The 17,841-nt window shown below is 38.9% G+C and overlaps 1 protein-coding gene across 1 annotated transcript in view; it reads right to left on the bottom strand.

Moving 5' to 3' along the window:
• wdr18 (WD repeat domain 18) overlaps window positions 1-17,841 on the bottom strand; it is a gene marked incomplete at its 5' end in the record, with an annotated part of 75,259 nt that overhangs the window by 36,525 nt on the left and 20,893 nt on the right. Inside the window, 4 exons of the mRNA XM_083672274.1 lie at window positions 1,761-1,885; window positions 3,082-3,146; window positions 7,550-7,693; window positions 16,767-16,908. Of these exons, the coding sequence (XP_083528400.1) occupies window positions 1,761-1,885; window positions 3,082-3,146; window positions 7,550-7,693; window positions 16,767-16,908 (476 nt within the window). The remainder of the gene's footprint in view (window positions 1-1,760; window positions 1,886-3,081; window positions 3,147-7,549; window positions 7,694-16,766; window positions 16,909-17,841) is intronic.

The following is a 17,841-nucleotide window of genomic DNA, read 5'->3' on the forward strand; positions in this document are numbered from 1 at the left end:
TCACAATATCATTGCTAGCTAAATTGAATCAGGTCAAACAACAATCATGTCTGTGATCCACTCCTAACTGTCAATGAATAAATCATATATCCCAGCGTGGTAATGTAACAGGGGCAAAAAAATGCCCTCAATGCCCATGATGAAGGCAAAAAATTATTAAATGCCCTCAAAATCAATAAGCACATTTTTATGAGAAATCATCAACAACTAACAAACAGGTATTTCAATTAATTAACAACTGTGTAATGCACAAAACTCCTGCTGCCTACAGCGTTCCCCTAACAACAAGGTCATCAAGCCCTCTCTCGCCTCTTCTGTTCAATTTGGTAGTCGTTACCTGAGGTAGTTTAACCATGCAAAGTTACAAGTTGGTGATGGAGCAGTGTACTCTTAAAAAGACACAAAAAAACCCCACAGACAGCAGAACAATAGTCAAATCTTGCACTTTGAAGTTTATGCCGCTTCAAGCCAAGACCACCATATCATTATCCTATCACCTTATCGTGTTTTGAGTGTATAGCAGCCAACTTCATGTCAATCAAATTGTTCTTGATTCAGGTCCAGCATTAATTTCAAGCCCCCGAACCCTCTTAGCAACCATGACTCTGCCCGCATGCCCCGCCTCCCACCTACGCCCTTTTTTGAGCCAGGAAAAAACTTGTAAGGGTATGTGTGTCAATCCGTATATGGCATGACCTTGGCAGCAGTTTGAAGAAGGACAACTATGGATGGGTTGTTTAACACAGCCTAGGGGCAAGGTGATGTATGATGAGGAATTCAGGGGGAATGTCTTGGCGAGGATAAAGGTTGGTGCATTCTCCTTGGAGAAACAAAATTTGCTGGGTTTCGTGAAAATAACATCACGTAATTGCTAATTGTTTGTTAAGTCACCACAGCCTCTTCCAGCCCACTGCCATTTGTGATTGGTGGCAGAGGGTTTTTGTAGCTGTTGCTCCTCACCACAAACTCCACATCAGCCGTGCCCTCCCGGGGGGGTCAGGCATAATAAGAGTGCTAAATTAGGGAGGTTTTAAAATAAATGTAAAAGATTTATATAGTTAAGATATTTTAGTAAATTTAATTGGCCACATGCTTGTCCACATCCTTCTCTCCAAACACAAGAGACCGTGGCACCACAAAGGTGCAGTGCATTGCTAAAGTAGAGGCGCATTTCATTGTTTGTCTCACCTGCATCTGGGTCACAAACTCACCAACACACCTGCCTTGGACATGCGTGTATTGTTGTGACGTGCCTCCAATTAGGTGAAAAAAAAAATGAAAATACAAAACTAATATGCTTCTGACATGGCTTGTGGACTATGAAAAGAAAAGGCAGTCCCAGGGGAGAAGACTACTTATAAAATAATCCAGTTCAAAACAGTCTTATTTGGCTAGATGGAATACAGAAGTTTAACATTGGCGTTACATGCATTTTGGCACTAGCCACTTGCAATGCCCTGCAATTATCCCATGGCCACACGGTATAGACGGCTTCAAAATCTCTCTGCAGGATTGCTCCCCTGATAGTTACAAACTCAAAACAGCACAAACTATGCCCTGCTATGTTTGTGGTGAACAAGTAGAAACTTTGCACAAACTGAGTTCATTGGAACCATGCCCAAGGCTGGCTGCCACCAGCTGAATTAGAAAGATGGGTTTGGGCCCCAGAGAGTTGGAGTGACGTAAGAGGAAAGATGGGTTTGGGCCACAGAGGGTTGTGGAGTGACGTGAGAGGTGAGTGGTGGGAGGGTCAAGCTCACCTTTGTGGTTGATGCTGCGGATGCTCTGCTTGCTCTGGATGTCCCACAGTCGCACAGTCTCATCATGGGAGCCAGAGAGGAGAAGCGTGCCATCCATAGACACAGACAGACACGTCACTAGGTTTCTGGATGAGAAAAAGCACAACTTCATTAAATTATTTTAATTAATTTGATCGATAATCCCACATCACAGCTTCCATTAAATAACAATACTCTGTTTGTTACAAAAGAGTTACAAATGCATAACATTCTCTATGAGTAAGTACAGGTCAACCGAATGACAGGGTAGGTTCAGGATTGTGACACTAACATTACTTTTTAGATATATCACATACTGACAATTGACCGGGATGGTCTGTAAGTGCTTACTTTTGAGCTTTCTTTCTCCATTAAGCACCAAAAAATTCCAAAACGAGTTGTGTACCAACTATACCTCCTCTGATGGCTATAAGTGGGCATATTACCAAATCAGTCCTGCTAAGTAATGTTTAAATTAAAGAATATCTTATTTATCTTCCTGATTATGGTGTCTCAGTGCACCCAAAAATACCCAGTCAGAATTCCGGTCATTCAATGTTTGTCAACAAAGCTCAGATTTGCAAAGGGACACAACAAAAGCGGTCAGTTATATGTGCATCTAGATTGCTAATCTAGAAGAGCTTTGGAAAAGACGTTTTAATGCTTAATGGAGCAAGAAGCTTTGTTCCCGATTTACTCCAATTCTCCAAGTTGAGTTGATTTAGCGTGATGTGGACCGTCTGCTCCAGTGTGTGTGTGTAAAGGCGGGGACAATAGTGTGTGCAATAAAATCAACAAAATTACTTGTGTGCATAGACTTGTTTGCATATACTGTATTTACAATTCTATTCCATTACAAGGTTATCATCTATGAAATTAAAATATGTATTAAAGTATTCAAGTATGGAACCACACGTGAATAAACAGAGATGGGGATGCCTACCACAAGTGAAAACAGCCTATTTAGTGTAAACAGACAAGAGTTAATTTGCCCCTTCAGTCACAATGTACATTTACATTTGACAAAAAAGCAGTTCCTGCGCTAACGTATGCATTCAGTTCTTACTTATATCTTGTTCAAACTTCAAATGAAATAGAATGGAAAAATAGAATTTATGAAAAGGTGCTGGAGTTTTTTACAGTACATATAGTATGTACAGTAAAACCACTTACATATTGAATATAACATTCACAGATATATGCCCTTCAAAATAATACAAATATATTATATATACACAAGATATTATTGGTATTCTACTGATTCTTAAGTATTGACTAAACACAACCTTAAAGGCAAGCCTACCTGTGGCCTTTGAACACTTGGTTGCCTTCGTTGTCCGATTGAAAGGTCTTATCCCGACTTATACTCTGGAGATAAGAAAAAAGGAAAAAAACAAAACAAAAAAAAAACAGAGGTTCAGAAGTTCAGTAACTAAGAAAGCCTAGCCACTGACAGTTCTTTTCTTCATTCCCAAAGCTGATTAGTTTGCGTCTCAGGTACACCCCATGTTCTTCCCTCTCCTCCATTAAGTTGCAGGTTTTTGGCCCTGTCCAGCTCCTAAAGGGTTTGATCGATTGATTTAATTGCATTTATCAAGGATGAGAGTGCATCAGACATGCAGTGAAGAGGGGTGGGGAGGACTGACACAGCTGGACTATGACCGACTCAAATCATTACATCACTGTCTATACTGCCTGCCTTGAAAGCCCTCAATTAAAAATGACTAGTGGACTTGAAAGGGAGAGAGATCAGGCCAGAGCCTTACTTACTCATTATGCCTGATTTTCTGTGTGTTTTTTTTTTCAATCTGAGTCTGGGCAGGAAATAGGGGGGGCGGGGGGTAAGGTCATGTCATAATATACCACTGAATTAACAGGGATTGAAAAACAGTAATTTGTCTAATCCACACACTGATGGAAGAAATGCATACAAAATTGACATTAGCCTGTTTAACTGATATATTCAAGTGCTTAAATCCATGACGGCTGTCCGGAGCCATTTAGTGAGAAAATTCTGTATTTTCTATAGCAAAAAAAAGGCAGGATTATTTTTCAAAACCTAAACCATGAGAAAGAACCGTCTGGCTGCTGCTGGCTCTCAGTGGGGAAGGGAATTCTCTGCTTTCTGCCTGTCACTGGGACTTTTTGTCCAAATATGACAATGCTGGGCTCAGTCTTGTCTCCTGCAGAACAATTTTAACAACAAGGGGGGGAAGCAAATGGCACAACGGCACACTTTCAGATCGTTTCCCCAATGGCAGTTAATGCCATGCATTGAAACATTTGTAAAATAGGAACTTCTGCTCAGCTAGCTTATGAAATCCCCTTTATTAAACAATGATCCATGGGCACAGTCATATTTAAGCTGTCTATGACATGAAAAACGCTCTCCATTCGGGTAAACAGCACAATTAAAGGAGCAGGGAAAGGCATCCTGGCATGACTCTGACAGAGGTGTCAGAACTTTGACATAATGTTCAGGAAATATTTAAGCAACACCATAACACAGGAAAGGAATGTGGTCGTCACTAAGGAAGTCCATGCTTATTTGTAGATTCAATGCAAGGTCCAAACATAACAGTATACTGACGTACATAAAAGGGCAAGCTAATATAGTGGTTAACAAAAAAAAACTAACCCCTTCTTTGTTCGAAAACAACCACAACCCCAAAAAAATATCAGGTACAGATTATTAGGTACAGGTACAGTCCTCAGCCGTGATTAACACTTGCTCCCAAAAGGCTTAAAATGGTCCATAGCCTCACCGTAGCTTTTCATTGATAAGGGTAAGATATCCACACGCAGGGAGGCGGACAAATTCGCCCCCAATTACAGACAATTGCAACACTTTTTGTGCATAACTGGATTGCTTGTTATAAGCCAGGAGACAACATCAATATTTGTTTTGAATGTGGTCTGCATGGTGGAGCATAAGAGCCGACGGATTTGTCTGTGGACTTGTGACACATATATATGTGTATGCTTCACATTTGACCAGTTTTTGTTTTGTTTTAGTAGTAGTAGGCTAGGTACAGTTACACCAGATATATCAGTCAATATATTATATTCAATATGTAAGCTCTTTAAAACACAAAATGTGTTACTCTGGGTACTTTGGTTAGTAATGAGGGCCCGGAGCTTCTAGGGTTCAAGCACTGGGGAACTCCCTCATGGTAAATAGCTATAGGATGGTAAATAGCAGTTTCAAATTTCGCGCAAAAGACCCGAGTTGTTCATTTAATGCCACAGGAGCGTCAGCAAAGTGTTTGCCAGATAAAATGTCTGCATCTGTACTTGCTTGATGAAAGGCCAGTTGGCCCAAAGCAATCATGCTTACTCTCAGGAAAAACAATTTCTGTTCTCAATCACAACAAGGAAAGAATGAATTAGATTATCTGTAATCTAGAGAACAGAACAAGAGGACAAGGACAAGTAGCATAATGACACAGCGTTATACTATGAGAGCTCGGGGGAAGCCAGAATACCTACGTTAATTGAAAATGAATTGTCCCTTTATTTAAACAAAAAAGGAACAATGGTATTTCTACTCCTAAACCTGTAGACGGATTTAGACAGACAGTGATTGTTTGATCTTCCAAGTGTCACTACCAATCTTCCACTGTAGATTGAAGACCCATCTCTTCAGGCTACATCTTAACGGTCCCTCCTAAAGACCACTTCACCCCCACTACCCCCCTGTACAAGTTTCTCTCCTGTTAATAAAAAAAATATACATATATCCTTCTTCTAGCATTGTGACTGCCTATGGCCCCTGGTCTGAGCATTGATTACGTCATCTTATGATGACTGATGGATAGATGATTCACTTACTTAAACAAATGTATTTGTTGTAAGTCGCTTTGGATAAAGGCATCTGCTAAATGCCATAAATGTAAATGAATGGTGATCAATGCTCCCCTCTCTACCTATTTACAGTTGAATGAGCATGCCTGGCGGACATTCTGAAGAACTTAACGGCATGGTAAAATAGCATTTTGGCTATCCTTAATGAATCTAGGATCCGATATGTTTGATTGCTCATCCCTGTGTGACAGACTGTGTGATCCCTGTGTGACAGACAAAGCATTATCAATCGTTATTAACCATGAAATATATTTTGGAGTCAGATATAACGTAATGTTAACTTGTGTTGATTGGTAATGTGACCACTCGTGTTGAGTTCGCTTTGTCATGTCCATAACCGTTTGAAGTTGTACTTGGGAATAAATGTATGTCTTATTCTCAACCCTCTATTCTTCAGTGTTTTATTTCCAATTCTTCAAATCCAGGGCTTTTAAAGTGTGTTTCTCTCCAATTACCTTCATTATCCAATTGATCTATAAGATCATATACCTAAATTAAAGCCACCAGTCACCCTAACTGCGTGAAGTTTGGTGAGCAAATCTTTTTGGAAAAAGATTATAATCACAGGAGTAATTATATCATTTTAGTAAATGTATTTCAATTTGCTTTTGGGGAAGCCTAGGGGATGCTACACCCATGATGGCAGGATTCCCTTTCTCAATACCAACCCCGAAAACAGCAAGATTCCAATCCTGAAAACCAAAGATTAAATTGCACATACATGTAATCTTAATTTAGACATTTCCATCGGTTCTGTAGTAGCCGACCTTGCAATTTACAATTGCTTTGATTAGGCCTATAATCACATTATGTACATATCATTTTGTTATATAATAATATAGTTATCTGACACAGTATGCTGAGATCTTCCCTCTAACACAATATTAACAACTTCAATGCGTGTGTCATTGAGTTACATTAAGCCTATCCCATAAGAATTGCTCAAAGATGACTGGTGGTTGTTTTGCAAAGATGTAATACCTCCAAAAAAAGCAAATAGACTCACTTCCACTGTCGTGGTAACCATGCTCTGCAATCGCTGATAGATTCACATATTAAAACACTGACCTACTGCAGCCATAGAGCTCAGAAGTGTAACATGGCTAGCCTGTTTGTAAATTCTGCGCCCAGAGTGAAATATAACCCACCGAACCCTCTTTACCAGCTTTTTTGCGACTGAGTCAGACAACCTTTCAAAACATTTTATTGAGAATTGCTCCTAGCTATATCTGCCATTATTTTCCCAAATATCTCTGTGAATAATGTTCTGAATGTTTTGATCTGTACATTTACGTTTTGTCAGTTGCTTCTACATGGGGGGGAAATGTGCCTTGCGTTGTGAATTAACTTGTGGAAATTGAATAAAGTAACATGATAAACAATAGGTTGCTCCTGGTTTGATGACACTATATGCAGTTCTTGTATTCTTTCTATAACCTTCAAATTAATTGAACCCATTTGATTCAAACTACTAATATGTTCCTGTCAGACATCAAAATAAAAAGACAAGGCCATAACAAACAGTAGGTATATTTACTAATACACCAGCAGGTGAAGCTGGGCTATGGTTTTACAGACAGAATTGTCTGTCAGCTCAAATCTCTCTGTTACGTTGCTTGCCCTTGCTGCATAGCCAGACAGTGGCCTATCGGACCCTCTGTATATCTGCTTTCCCTTATTTCTGTCACCCAGCTGAGCTTGCCTACCCTCCAGACTGTCTATAATGGTTAGATTATCTATGGTAAAACCACCTCCATGTGACATCAGAGAGGCTGAAAATCATGAAACAAAACACACATCAAAGTTGGAAGGCTTTGCTTTACTGATGTGCCATTACATGCAACCCAGTTTGTGAATCAAAGTCACTGGGACGTTTATCAGTGGAAGTTCAGGGGTAAATGACTTACCTGGCTGCACAGGGAAACCTGGAAGATCATACCGTCGCTGCCGCCACAGAAGAGGAAGTACTCACAGGGGTCAAGGGTCACCGACATGATGCCGATGTCAAAGAGGACAGATAAGAGCATCTCGCCTGAAGACAACTCCCACAGCTAGAGACAGAGAAAAAGCGATTCTTGTTTTAACTTAATCACAATATAATCACACAAAATACCGTGATAGCATTCAAAGGGTTCATGCTCTTCAAAACAAGGGGGGAGAGAGAGGGAGAGAAAGAGGGAGCACAAGAATACTAACATTTGAGCACACACTGAAGGGCTGTTCAACTGACCCTGTCTGTTTTAGAAGAGTGGGCCGTTTCAAAGTGCAGGGCACTAAAATACATCTTAGTCTGCACATTTCTGTTCCAACTTCAACTTAATGACTTAGATAGATCAAATAATTTAGTGGCTATGACAGTTACTATTTTTTTTGCCAAGATCTTGATGGCCATTCATTGAACCCCAAGCCAACAGATTATTATGGCTTGCAGAGGAAGAAAAAAAACTGCTGAGGATGGGGTTGCAAAATTACAGAAATTTTCAAGGTAGAAACGCTGCACTGGAATTAACAGGAATTCATGAGAATTTTTTTTGCACATTGATTATATTTGTCTCAGCCCCTATTTTTATTATTATACTCTATTATACACTGTCGGATGCAGGAGGACAATTTTAATAGAAAACAGCATCGCTGCTTAGACCCCTAATAATAATAATAATAATAATAATACATGGAAAGGGAGGCTATATAGGCTATATAAGACCCAAAGACGCTTTACAAAAATAAGTGCAATTCAATTCTTATATGAGACTGTATCAATATTGTACGTGTGTTGGTTGCCTTATGAAGGTTGGAAGCATGATTTGTGAAAGACATTTCCTTGAGACATATTGCAATAACACAGTTTGAATTTTACACTTGATCTGCAACTGTTCTCACATTGTTTCTGGCAACACAAGGCGATGCATTTGATTGTTATGGCTATAATAAAGAACAAACATTTGATTAGGGTTTTCCACTCCAGACACAGATTTGATTCATTTGGATTCATTTAGCCTACTGTATTTGCATGATAGCCCATTACAGAACAATACAGACTGTTTCGCATACGCATCGATCCACTATTTTAGGCTAAATCAAGAAATGGGGGAATGGTCATAGGTAGGCTATGCATTCATTTACAAGTCCCTCTCTCTTAGTCACTCCTTAGTATCTCCACTACAATAGCAACCTGCGCCTGCACTTCCTTGGCCGTCACTCATTCCAGTTTTCTGCTGCCAATGTCTGCTTAAATAAAGGTGACAAACAACAATAACCAAATATACCATTTTCAGATGGGCCTTTCCAATTTTGCCCAAGCTGCGTAGCCTAAAAAATATGAAATGCATAAATGAACACTAGTATTTTATTATTTGCATTATGTCAAATGGAATTGGAAGTGAAAAATACTACAGCAATACCATAGCATGATTATGCATGAGGGGGATGAAAATATTGAGGGTGGGCTCAAGGGATGAGGGTTACAGGTTCATTCATGAAATTCGCCAGCCAGCTGCCATTGACCTGGGAGGTTCAGACAGACCAGCCCAAGTGATGGGTAGTTCAAGCTGAATCTTTGAACCAGCTCTTTTTGGTGAACATTAGGAATCAAATTACATTTGTACTTCTATATTCATTGTTTGTTTAGTATTGTGGATGGTATTCTTTGAAAATAATGTTAATAGTTTTTATGTGTGTTTTTATTGATTCTTAAAGCATGGGTGAATGGTCAAGACTATCAATGGTCATAGACAGTTAATTCCAGTGAGATAAGCACATTTTAAGACCCAAATATACTGCTTCGCCAGTGGGCACGGGGGGACACCCCCCATGCCTGAAAGCATTTAATACTGTACAGATCTTTCATTTACCATTTTACAAAATAAAATCAATGGAGAAAAGCATTGTTTCTGTTGTCATTCATTGTTTATTGTTATTCTAGGTCATCCATATTTATAAATGACGTCCCATCCCAAATTGTACACAAGTGCTTCACAATAAAGTAATATAATACTGTATGTAAATAGAGCAAAGCTCAAAGCATTATATAATGTCAATAAAAATTACTAGAGCCCGACTGACACTGGAGTTTTGGACCCCATACAGATGCCGATTTATGGGGGGGGGGGGGGCAAATTCACAGATATAATGGCAAACATATGCTCAGCATAATGCTGGTTATGCAAAATAATGATCTGAAATGATCTCGATTGATGAATAGTGCAAATATGTATTTTGTTGTTACTTACTATGCCAAATGCAAATTTCAAATGTTCAGTGCACTGCATATTGATATCAGGGATATGCTGTTCAATCTATCTTGTTGTGACAGTTTGATCATCCACGGAACTATTTTTATATGCTCAGTTATATTTAATTTACAAATACATACAAAAATGCACAATGAAAAGCTTTCTTAAAACATACCGTGAGAATACCCCCTGCACTTTCTGGTTGCCAACCACTGTAATTTCGAATAATGGTTTATTCCAACCCTCCCCAAGACAAACTTTATCAAAGTTTACTCACGAGAGTAAACAAACCTGCGTTGTGCATGCTGATATGGTTGACGTTTGCTAGAACGTCTGACTCTGAAATTTGTGGATACAAGCTAACCATGTTAACTGGTGAAATAAATGATTAGTAAATAATATATTACTGTGTGCCGAACAACTCTCTTGTTCAGTCAACATCCTTTTAGTTAGCAAGTGTGCTAATTGACAGTCCAAAGAGCTAACGTTATTTTTGCTAAATTCAGCCACAGTAGGCACTCCAGTAACAGCAAACACCAATAAACACGTTTAATCATTCATAAAAAGCCATGAATATATATTTTCATATATATATATATATATATATATATATATATATATATATATATATATATATATATATATATTATATATTGAATTGATTTTCTATCATTTCAGAATGTGAGGCTAACACACATCTTTGGTGCTGTATCGGTGCATTTTCGGAGGAATACAATGTATTCAGAAAGTATTCAGACTCCTTAACTTTTTCCACATTCTGTTATGTTACTTATTCTAAAATTGATTTTTTCCCCCCCTCATCAATCTACACACAATACCCTATAATGACAAAGCCAAAACAGGTTTTTAGAAATGTTTGCTAATTTATTAAAAATAAAAAACTGAAATATCATGTTTACATAAGTATTCAGACCCTTTGCTATGACACTCGAAATTGAGCTCAGGTACATAGTCTCTGTTTTGCAATTACTGCATTAGGACGCCACTACCAATTCAGCAAATTGCATTTCCTCTTGATCCTGACAAACTCCCCAGTCCCTGCCAGTGATAAACATATCCATAACATGATGCAGCTACCACTATTCTTCACATGAGAGATGGTGCTGAAACTGCATTGCATGTGCTAGATTTGCACCAAACTTAATGCTTTGTAGTAAATCCAAATAAACACATTTCCAACCACTTTCTTTGCTGTATCACTTAAATTCATTTATTACAATTATGGATATGAGTGAGATTATTTTCCATTAAGGGATTATTTTTGGCCACTTGGTTATATACCAATTTTCTACAGTGACTAAGATGATGTTGACCCATCGACTGTGCTTTTTCCTCTCCCCCATTCAATTTGTAGATTTTTTTAAGTCTCCCCAGGCCTCAGGGTAGCATTCCTGAATATTTTTGTTCCTCTCCATTTGCTCAGTTTGTAATGACAACTTGATCCACACCGTGTGTAATTGATTCCTATGCAAATCAGAGACCCTATAAAAACAAAGACATGAATTCAAAAATCACATGAATTATTATCCTTGCATTAAGATGGACTCAATTCAACTTATTGAGTGACCTGTTGACGAGTAAAAACATGTTTTTGCTTTTTACCCCCTGTCATTTTGGGGTATTGTGTGTAGAGTGATGGCAAAAAAAATACATTCAATCAATTTTAAATTGAGTGTATAGGACAACAAAATCTGGAAAAAGTGAAGGGGTCTGAATACTTTCCGAAGCCACTGTATATATGTACACACACACACACACACACACACACACACACACAATGCCCTGCATATGTAATGGGACAGTGAAGAATTTTTGGATTGAAGAAACAGTGAAGATAGTTTGTTCAGATTTGTCAAACTAATAATAGCTTCCTTGACTTTCATTGACACCTCTTTGGTCCTCATGTTGACAGACACCAATAGCAAACTCCAAAGGCAAATCCAAAGCCTAGACTCAATACACATTGACAGCTCTCTTATGCCTGCACAAATGATGTGATGGAACACACCAGAAACACCCGTCAAACCTGCATAACATTTAAAATCTAAACACTTGGAGTGTAGACCCAAAAGAAGAAAAAAATGCTTCACTGTCCTATTAATTACACAGGGCACACATGAACGTTTATAATGCAGGTGCACAGGAGGAGAGATAGATTGGAGTTAACAAGGTGACAGGTAACACCGCCTTGTACTCTCTTGCATGGATCTAGCTGATCAGATCCCCCGCACACACATTTATTCTCTCATCTATGCACTTTTCTCACCTTTTCCCTTTGCCTGGGAACTTCAGTGCACAACAGCTGTCTGTAAAATCAGGCGCAAAAACCTCTCCAATAACCACTACACATCATACACCATTGTCACCATAACGATCATTAAGAAACTGAGAACTAAGGTGCATAACCTATAATTCTAATCAATGTTTAGAATCACAGAAATAGCAAGCAATTACATCGGCGGGTCCCGGTGTCAATAAATTAATAAATCCAAAAGCTTACCTTGAATCGGAAGTGTTGCAGTTGGATCGCCTAACCTGCTAGCTAACAAACACTATTCCTCTGTGACTGACTGGTAGGATAATTTAACTGCATTAGCACAGTAAGTGAAATGTAAACTAAGAAGAACAAAACAATACAACAAAATAATATTGCAAATATAGCTAGCTCTCTCGCTCTCTTTTCTGCTCCCTTTCTTTAATTTTAGAAGAAATTCATTTGTATTTCTCCCTCATCTCTCTTTCCCTGCAGAACTTTTGCCAGAAAGACACACACACAAACAGTCAAAGTGAACAAGCTAGCCTATGATTGGATGGTCAGGACAGGAGGATGCCATATTTGGTCTGAGAACTATCCTCGGAAGTTCCTCATTTTACAGTGAAAATTAATTAGGAAATTCAATTCAAATTGAAATGGGAACTGTATTCCCATTCAGCCTGTAGTTACCATGTTCAACCATTTGGCTTATATAGGCCTGAATGCTGGGTCTATAATTCTCCCCTCCCAATATTACTATGGATTGAAGAACTGGTAAAGACTCTCCAAATGTTTTTTAGTGAGTGTGTATGCATTTTGATAATTCCATTTTATACCCTGTGAAAGACATTCATGGTTGCATTTCATGATAATTGTAAGGTAACAATTGGCACAGAGATTAGAAGCAATCGATGTATGCTGGCAACATCTGGCATTCAATGTTTTAGGGAATATACATAATTTAGAAGGCTAAACTAGGCTTAATAAAAAATATTTGTAGGGGATATATAAGATGAGATTACCACTGCTGTCCGTCCCTGTTATGACCAAAGTTTCTAGTTGTCTTTTGTTAAAAGTTTAAGTTTTTTTATTTAAGTGTAACTCCATAATAATACAGATTTACAAATCACATTGTGGACCACTCAAGAGTTTTAAGACACTGTAGTACTATGAATACAATACACATCAGTTGTATTGGATATAATTCATTACATCATCTGTACACAAAAACAAAAAACAATAAATAAAAGGACATTTAGGCAAAGTGGTCATTGCACCTCACTGAGCGGTGCCCATCGTTTTTCAGGGAATACAAATTGTATTTCTATATTTATGGAGAAAAGTCAGCTAGCAGCAAGACGGCATGCTGTTACAAATCAATATTAACACACTCCATTAACACTAGAAGCCTCGGGCCATCATTACTAACCTAAGTACCTAGAGTGATGCCCGGAGACGTCCATTTGTTGACGTTAGTGTAACATTGTAATCATTGAATTAGAGCAATACAATGCAAAAATAATGCACTGGTTGTGTTTACACCCCGAACATTCAGACTGAATCAAAATTGCAGACATGCAACCGCATGCCGCAGTCTGTGCGTTTTCCCAGTCTTATCTCTCACCATCTCTTTGTTCAACAACTTAAGTATATAAATTATGTTTACGGTTGGGTTAGTAAGCTTAAATGTACTTACAGTAGGCCTAGGTTGAATACACTACTCCTCTCATGTTTTAAGATGGCACACCAAGAACACTCTTGGCACACCAATTAAAGAGTGCAATGTGTAGTCTGGCTCAAACTTTAAACTTTGAATGAAGCTTTTAACACTGAGCATTCCATTGGGTTTAAATGATCACTGTAAGCTTGCTTTGCATTGGTCTTACTTGAAGATATCTCAAAGGTTTCTCACTATGTTAACATATCTTGTGCAACAGCTGCAAAAAGAGAAACTGCAGTCACTCCTCTGCACCATCTATCCATCCATCCACCTTTTTACTGTTTTTCCGTCTCTCATTTTCTCTTTCTTCAACAACTTTAGTACATAAATTATATTTACTGTTGGGTTAGTTAGGTATAACTTAAGGTTACTTAGTAGTTACTTAGTCTCCCAGTCCACTGAACTACCCCCAGACTCTTTGCAGTTCTTAGAACCCCACTGCTCTTACACTGTTGAAGCTATAGAAATAAACCAACTTCATAAATGTTCATAAAAGTCTTAATCAGGAAACTGAATAAATCATTTTTGATACTATTCATATTGTACAACTCATGGTCACCAAAAGCTTATTTATCGTACTTGACGAAATCTCAAAGACGGAACTGTCACTAAACCTCCTCCACTACCAATCATTTTTAGCCAGCTAGTTAAAGCATGTTAGTTAAAGCAGTTAAAGCTAGTTCTAGTTAAAGCATGTTAGCAAGCCAAGTCAGTAATAAATAGAACCATGCTTATGATCCAATAGGGGATTGCAGATCTTCAAGGTATTTATTAATTAATATTCATGTTGGTTTTTATTCTAAACACTTTCGGTTCAATATTCTGACTGGTTGATATGTTTGCAAGCAAATGACCTTCCACTGAAAAATATGACGGCTTCTGGCTCCTCTGACTGAAGTTCCAGTTAATAGAAATAGTCTCTAACCACAGTTGGTTGTATTGGATGAAAATAAAAATACATTTAAAAAAAGTCCCACATCCTAACATCACCCATTTCAAAACAATCACATCATAATATTTTGTTTTCACACAGTAGTGTTCGTCATTCCACATTCAATCATTCACTCCATCTTTCTGGGTGTGTATGAAGTGCCTCTCCAAGCATTGGAGAGCGCTCTGGCACACTCTTGACCATGTGCATATTTCAGTATATTTGTTCATAGATTCATGAAGCCTCTTTCATGGAGGCCTTCATTACTGAGGTAGGCCAAAGCAGAATAGGCCATCTTAAAATGATTAGCCTCCTGACAGGCACAAACAGACCTGCTAGGCTCATGTTATTAGGAGAGAGAGAAAGTCTGTTCCTCAAACTGTAGGCTACTAATTGGGTCAGGGATAGAACTGGACCAATTAGGTTTCTGGTCAAGTTGTTCACTCTGTTAGAGTTCGGGTCTCACTGTCCACGGGTCTGTTTGGGTTCGGGTCTCTTTATTTAAAAAGAAGAACAGGTCTGTTTGGATAGGAAATCTATTGGCCCACTTTTTTGGACCTGTGAACACGTCTACACTGGAGTCCAACGCTCCTTGCCTGAAGTACAACAGCTCCTCTCAGCCTTCAACCCCCATTCTCTTGATCAACAGCACTCCCAAATTTATATTTGCCAATTAATAATGAAAATATGCATACCTACTACATACGCTGGAGAGCCTTTCCCCATGAACTAAAAAGATGGTCGTTAGAATGATCCCGAAAGTTGTCAAATACCACGTCTTCAATCCCATGGTAATATTGGGAAGGGAGAACAATATAAACTAGCAAACAATTGGCCTATGCAAGTCTACCCGCCACACACTGGATGATCAGCATATATAAAAAGTGTAGTTTTTTCGAAATAGTGAAACCAATATGTACAAATACCCTACCCCTACCCGTACAAATCTATTTTCTTAGTAGTTGTTTAATTTCAAAAACAAACTTTTGGAGTATAGAGCCAAAAGAAGAAAAAAATTATTCACGGTCCCACAAATTATTGAGGGTACTGTATTTAGTTGATGCAACTGAAACACAAGAAATGTCTTGACAGGTTCATTAAACCATTACAGCGCTTGGACACAGGTAGGTTGGCAGGTTATATTTGGCACGCCAGTATAGGCTTGTTGAGTGGTTAGGTTCTGAAATCAGCTTGTGGTTAAAAAAGTTATAAAAAAAAAGAAAAGAAAAAAAAAAGTGAAGTATGGTAATCTTATTTGTCAAAAAAATAAAATAAAAACTATCCATTGAAACATTTACAGTAAAATCATGATTGGCAATCATGGACATCTTGATCTCACATTCTTATTATTATTGCCGGAGACCTGCCTTCCGCCTCTGCGCCGACTAAAACTCTAAAGCTGAACGAAATTACCCAAATAGCGTCCAAGACAACTAAACTTAGTGGTGCACAGCACATCTTTTAGCAGAACAAATTGGAGCCTTGAGAGTATATCAAAGATGTTTGCTAAAACTAATTGAGAAATTTAAGAAAATCCTACCTCCCAACAAAAATCATTGATAAAAACGTATGATATTACTTCATGCACTGACACTGAAAACATTGATACATCCAAAAAAAAGATACAGCGCACCTTGAATCAGTGTGATGAGATGTCAGTCAATTGTGAATAACAAAAAAGATAGGGGAAAAGGAGATAAATGTGCATTGTGACTACGCATGTCTTTCAAACTTAAGACCTAAAGAACAACGTGTGCTTTCGGGGAATGAAAAAAGTATTTTTGTTCATGTCCTTGAACAAAAATGTGTTTACTGACATGAAAATACACATGAAAGATGGTGATATCAACTTAGAGCAAAGTCAAGGCAAAATCATCAACCCACAATCAAACTTCCCGCCACAGTGACTCAACCACACAATTTAACAGGCATGTGCTTCTTCGGTCTTGTCTTTGGGCAAGCCTACCTTGACTGTCTGGTCCAGGGATGCGGTGGCTACTCGCGCCTGGGGTCCCATTAGGCCGCAGTGGATGTCTGTTATGGGGAGAGAGTGGCGGGACAGAACATGGCAGGGCTCAGGGGTGTGTGATGGGTCCAGCTGCACCACACTGAAACACAAAGAGAACATTTGGACAAGATTTAAAGACTCCCAAAACATAGTTTCATATGTGAACATTTAATCATCAACAATCTCAGTTTTGCATGTGGTGAAAAGTTATGTCCTTGCTGGATTCTAAAAGGGATTCAGAAAGCATTTGGGCCGAAAAATCAATTACAGCCGCCTGACCACACAGGGCTCTGGACTTTCACTGCTTCTGGCTCAGTCAAGACAGCAACCTGCCAGAGCAGCACAGGCGAAGAAAGGGGAGAGAAGAGAAGGAGGAAGAGAAAAAGAGGTATAAGTGGATGAATTGGAATAGACAGAGGGATAAGACAGGGAATATGTTAGGATAGAAAGTCTCTGTTGTTGAGCTGAGCGGGGAGCTCTGTGGCGAGAGGCGATCCCTGGCAGGATCGCATGTCTGAAGCAACATCTGCGACAAACACCCCCAATGCAGGAACACACTGCAGCAATGGCATGTGCACATAAAAAGGGGGAAGGACGAGGAAGATGCAGCCAAGGGCTTTCTGTGGAAATTCATTCACTAAAAGACTTTAAATATGTTTTTGGGAGCCAATTTAGCCCTTTTTCACCAGTTCAAAGTCGTTCAGGGTGCTTACTTTCTTACTCCTCTTCATTCCCACTGGGACAACAGTGAGTTTCTCCCACTTCTTCCTGCTACCTTTTGCTCCATGATAGATTGATCTTGGCCAGCTCAGTTTTATCCTCACTGAGAACTTTGATGTCTGTGAACTGTCTCACATGGTGCAGACGGTAGGCTCTCTCAAACTTCTGACTTTGAGAACTTTCTTTCATCAAAAGTGATCATAGTCTAGTGTGTTGAGCTTAAAGACCCTGAGAGCCGGTGGGTTTTTTGGCTCCTAGCAGGTTTACCATACTGGATTGGTGTCAAGGGCCGACACCGACAGCATGCTGGTCC

Source organism: Argentina silus, assembly GCF_951799395.1.
Source record: "Argentina silus genome assembly, chromosome: 6".
Lineage (NCBI taxonomy): Eukaryota > Metazoa > Chordata > Actinopteri > Argentiniformes > Argentinidae > Argentina > Argentina silus.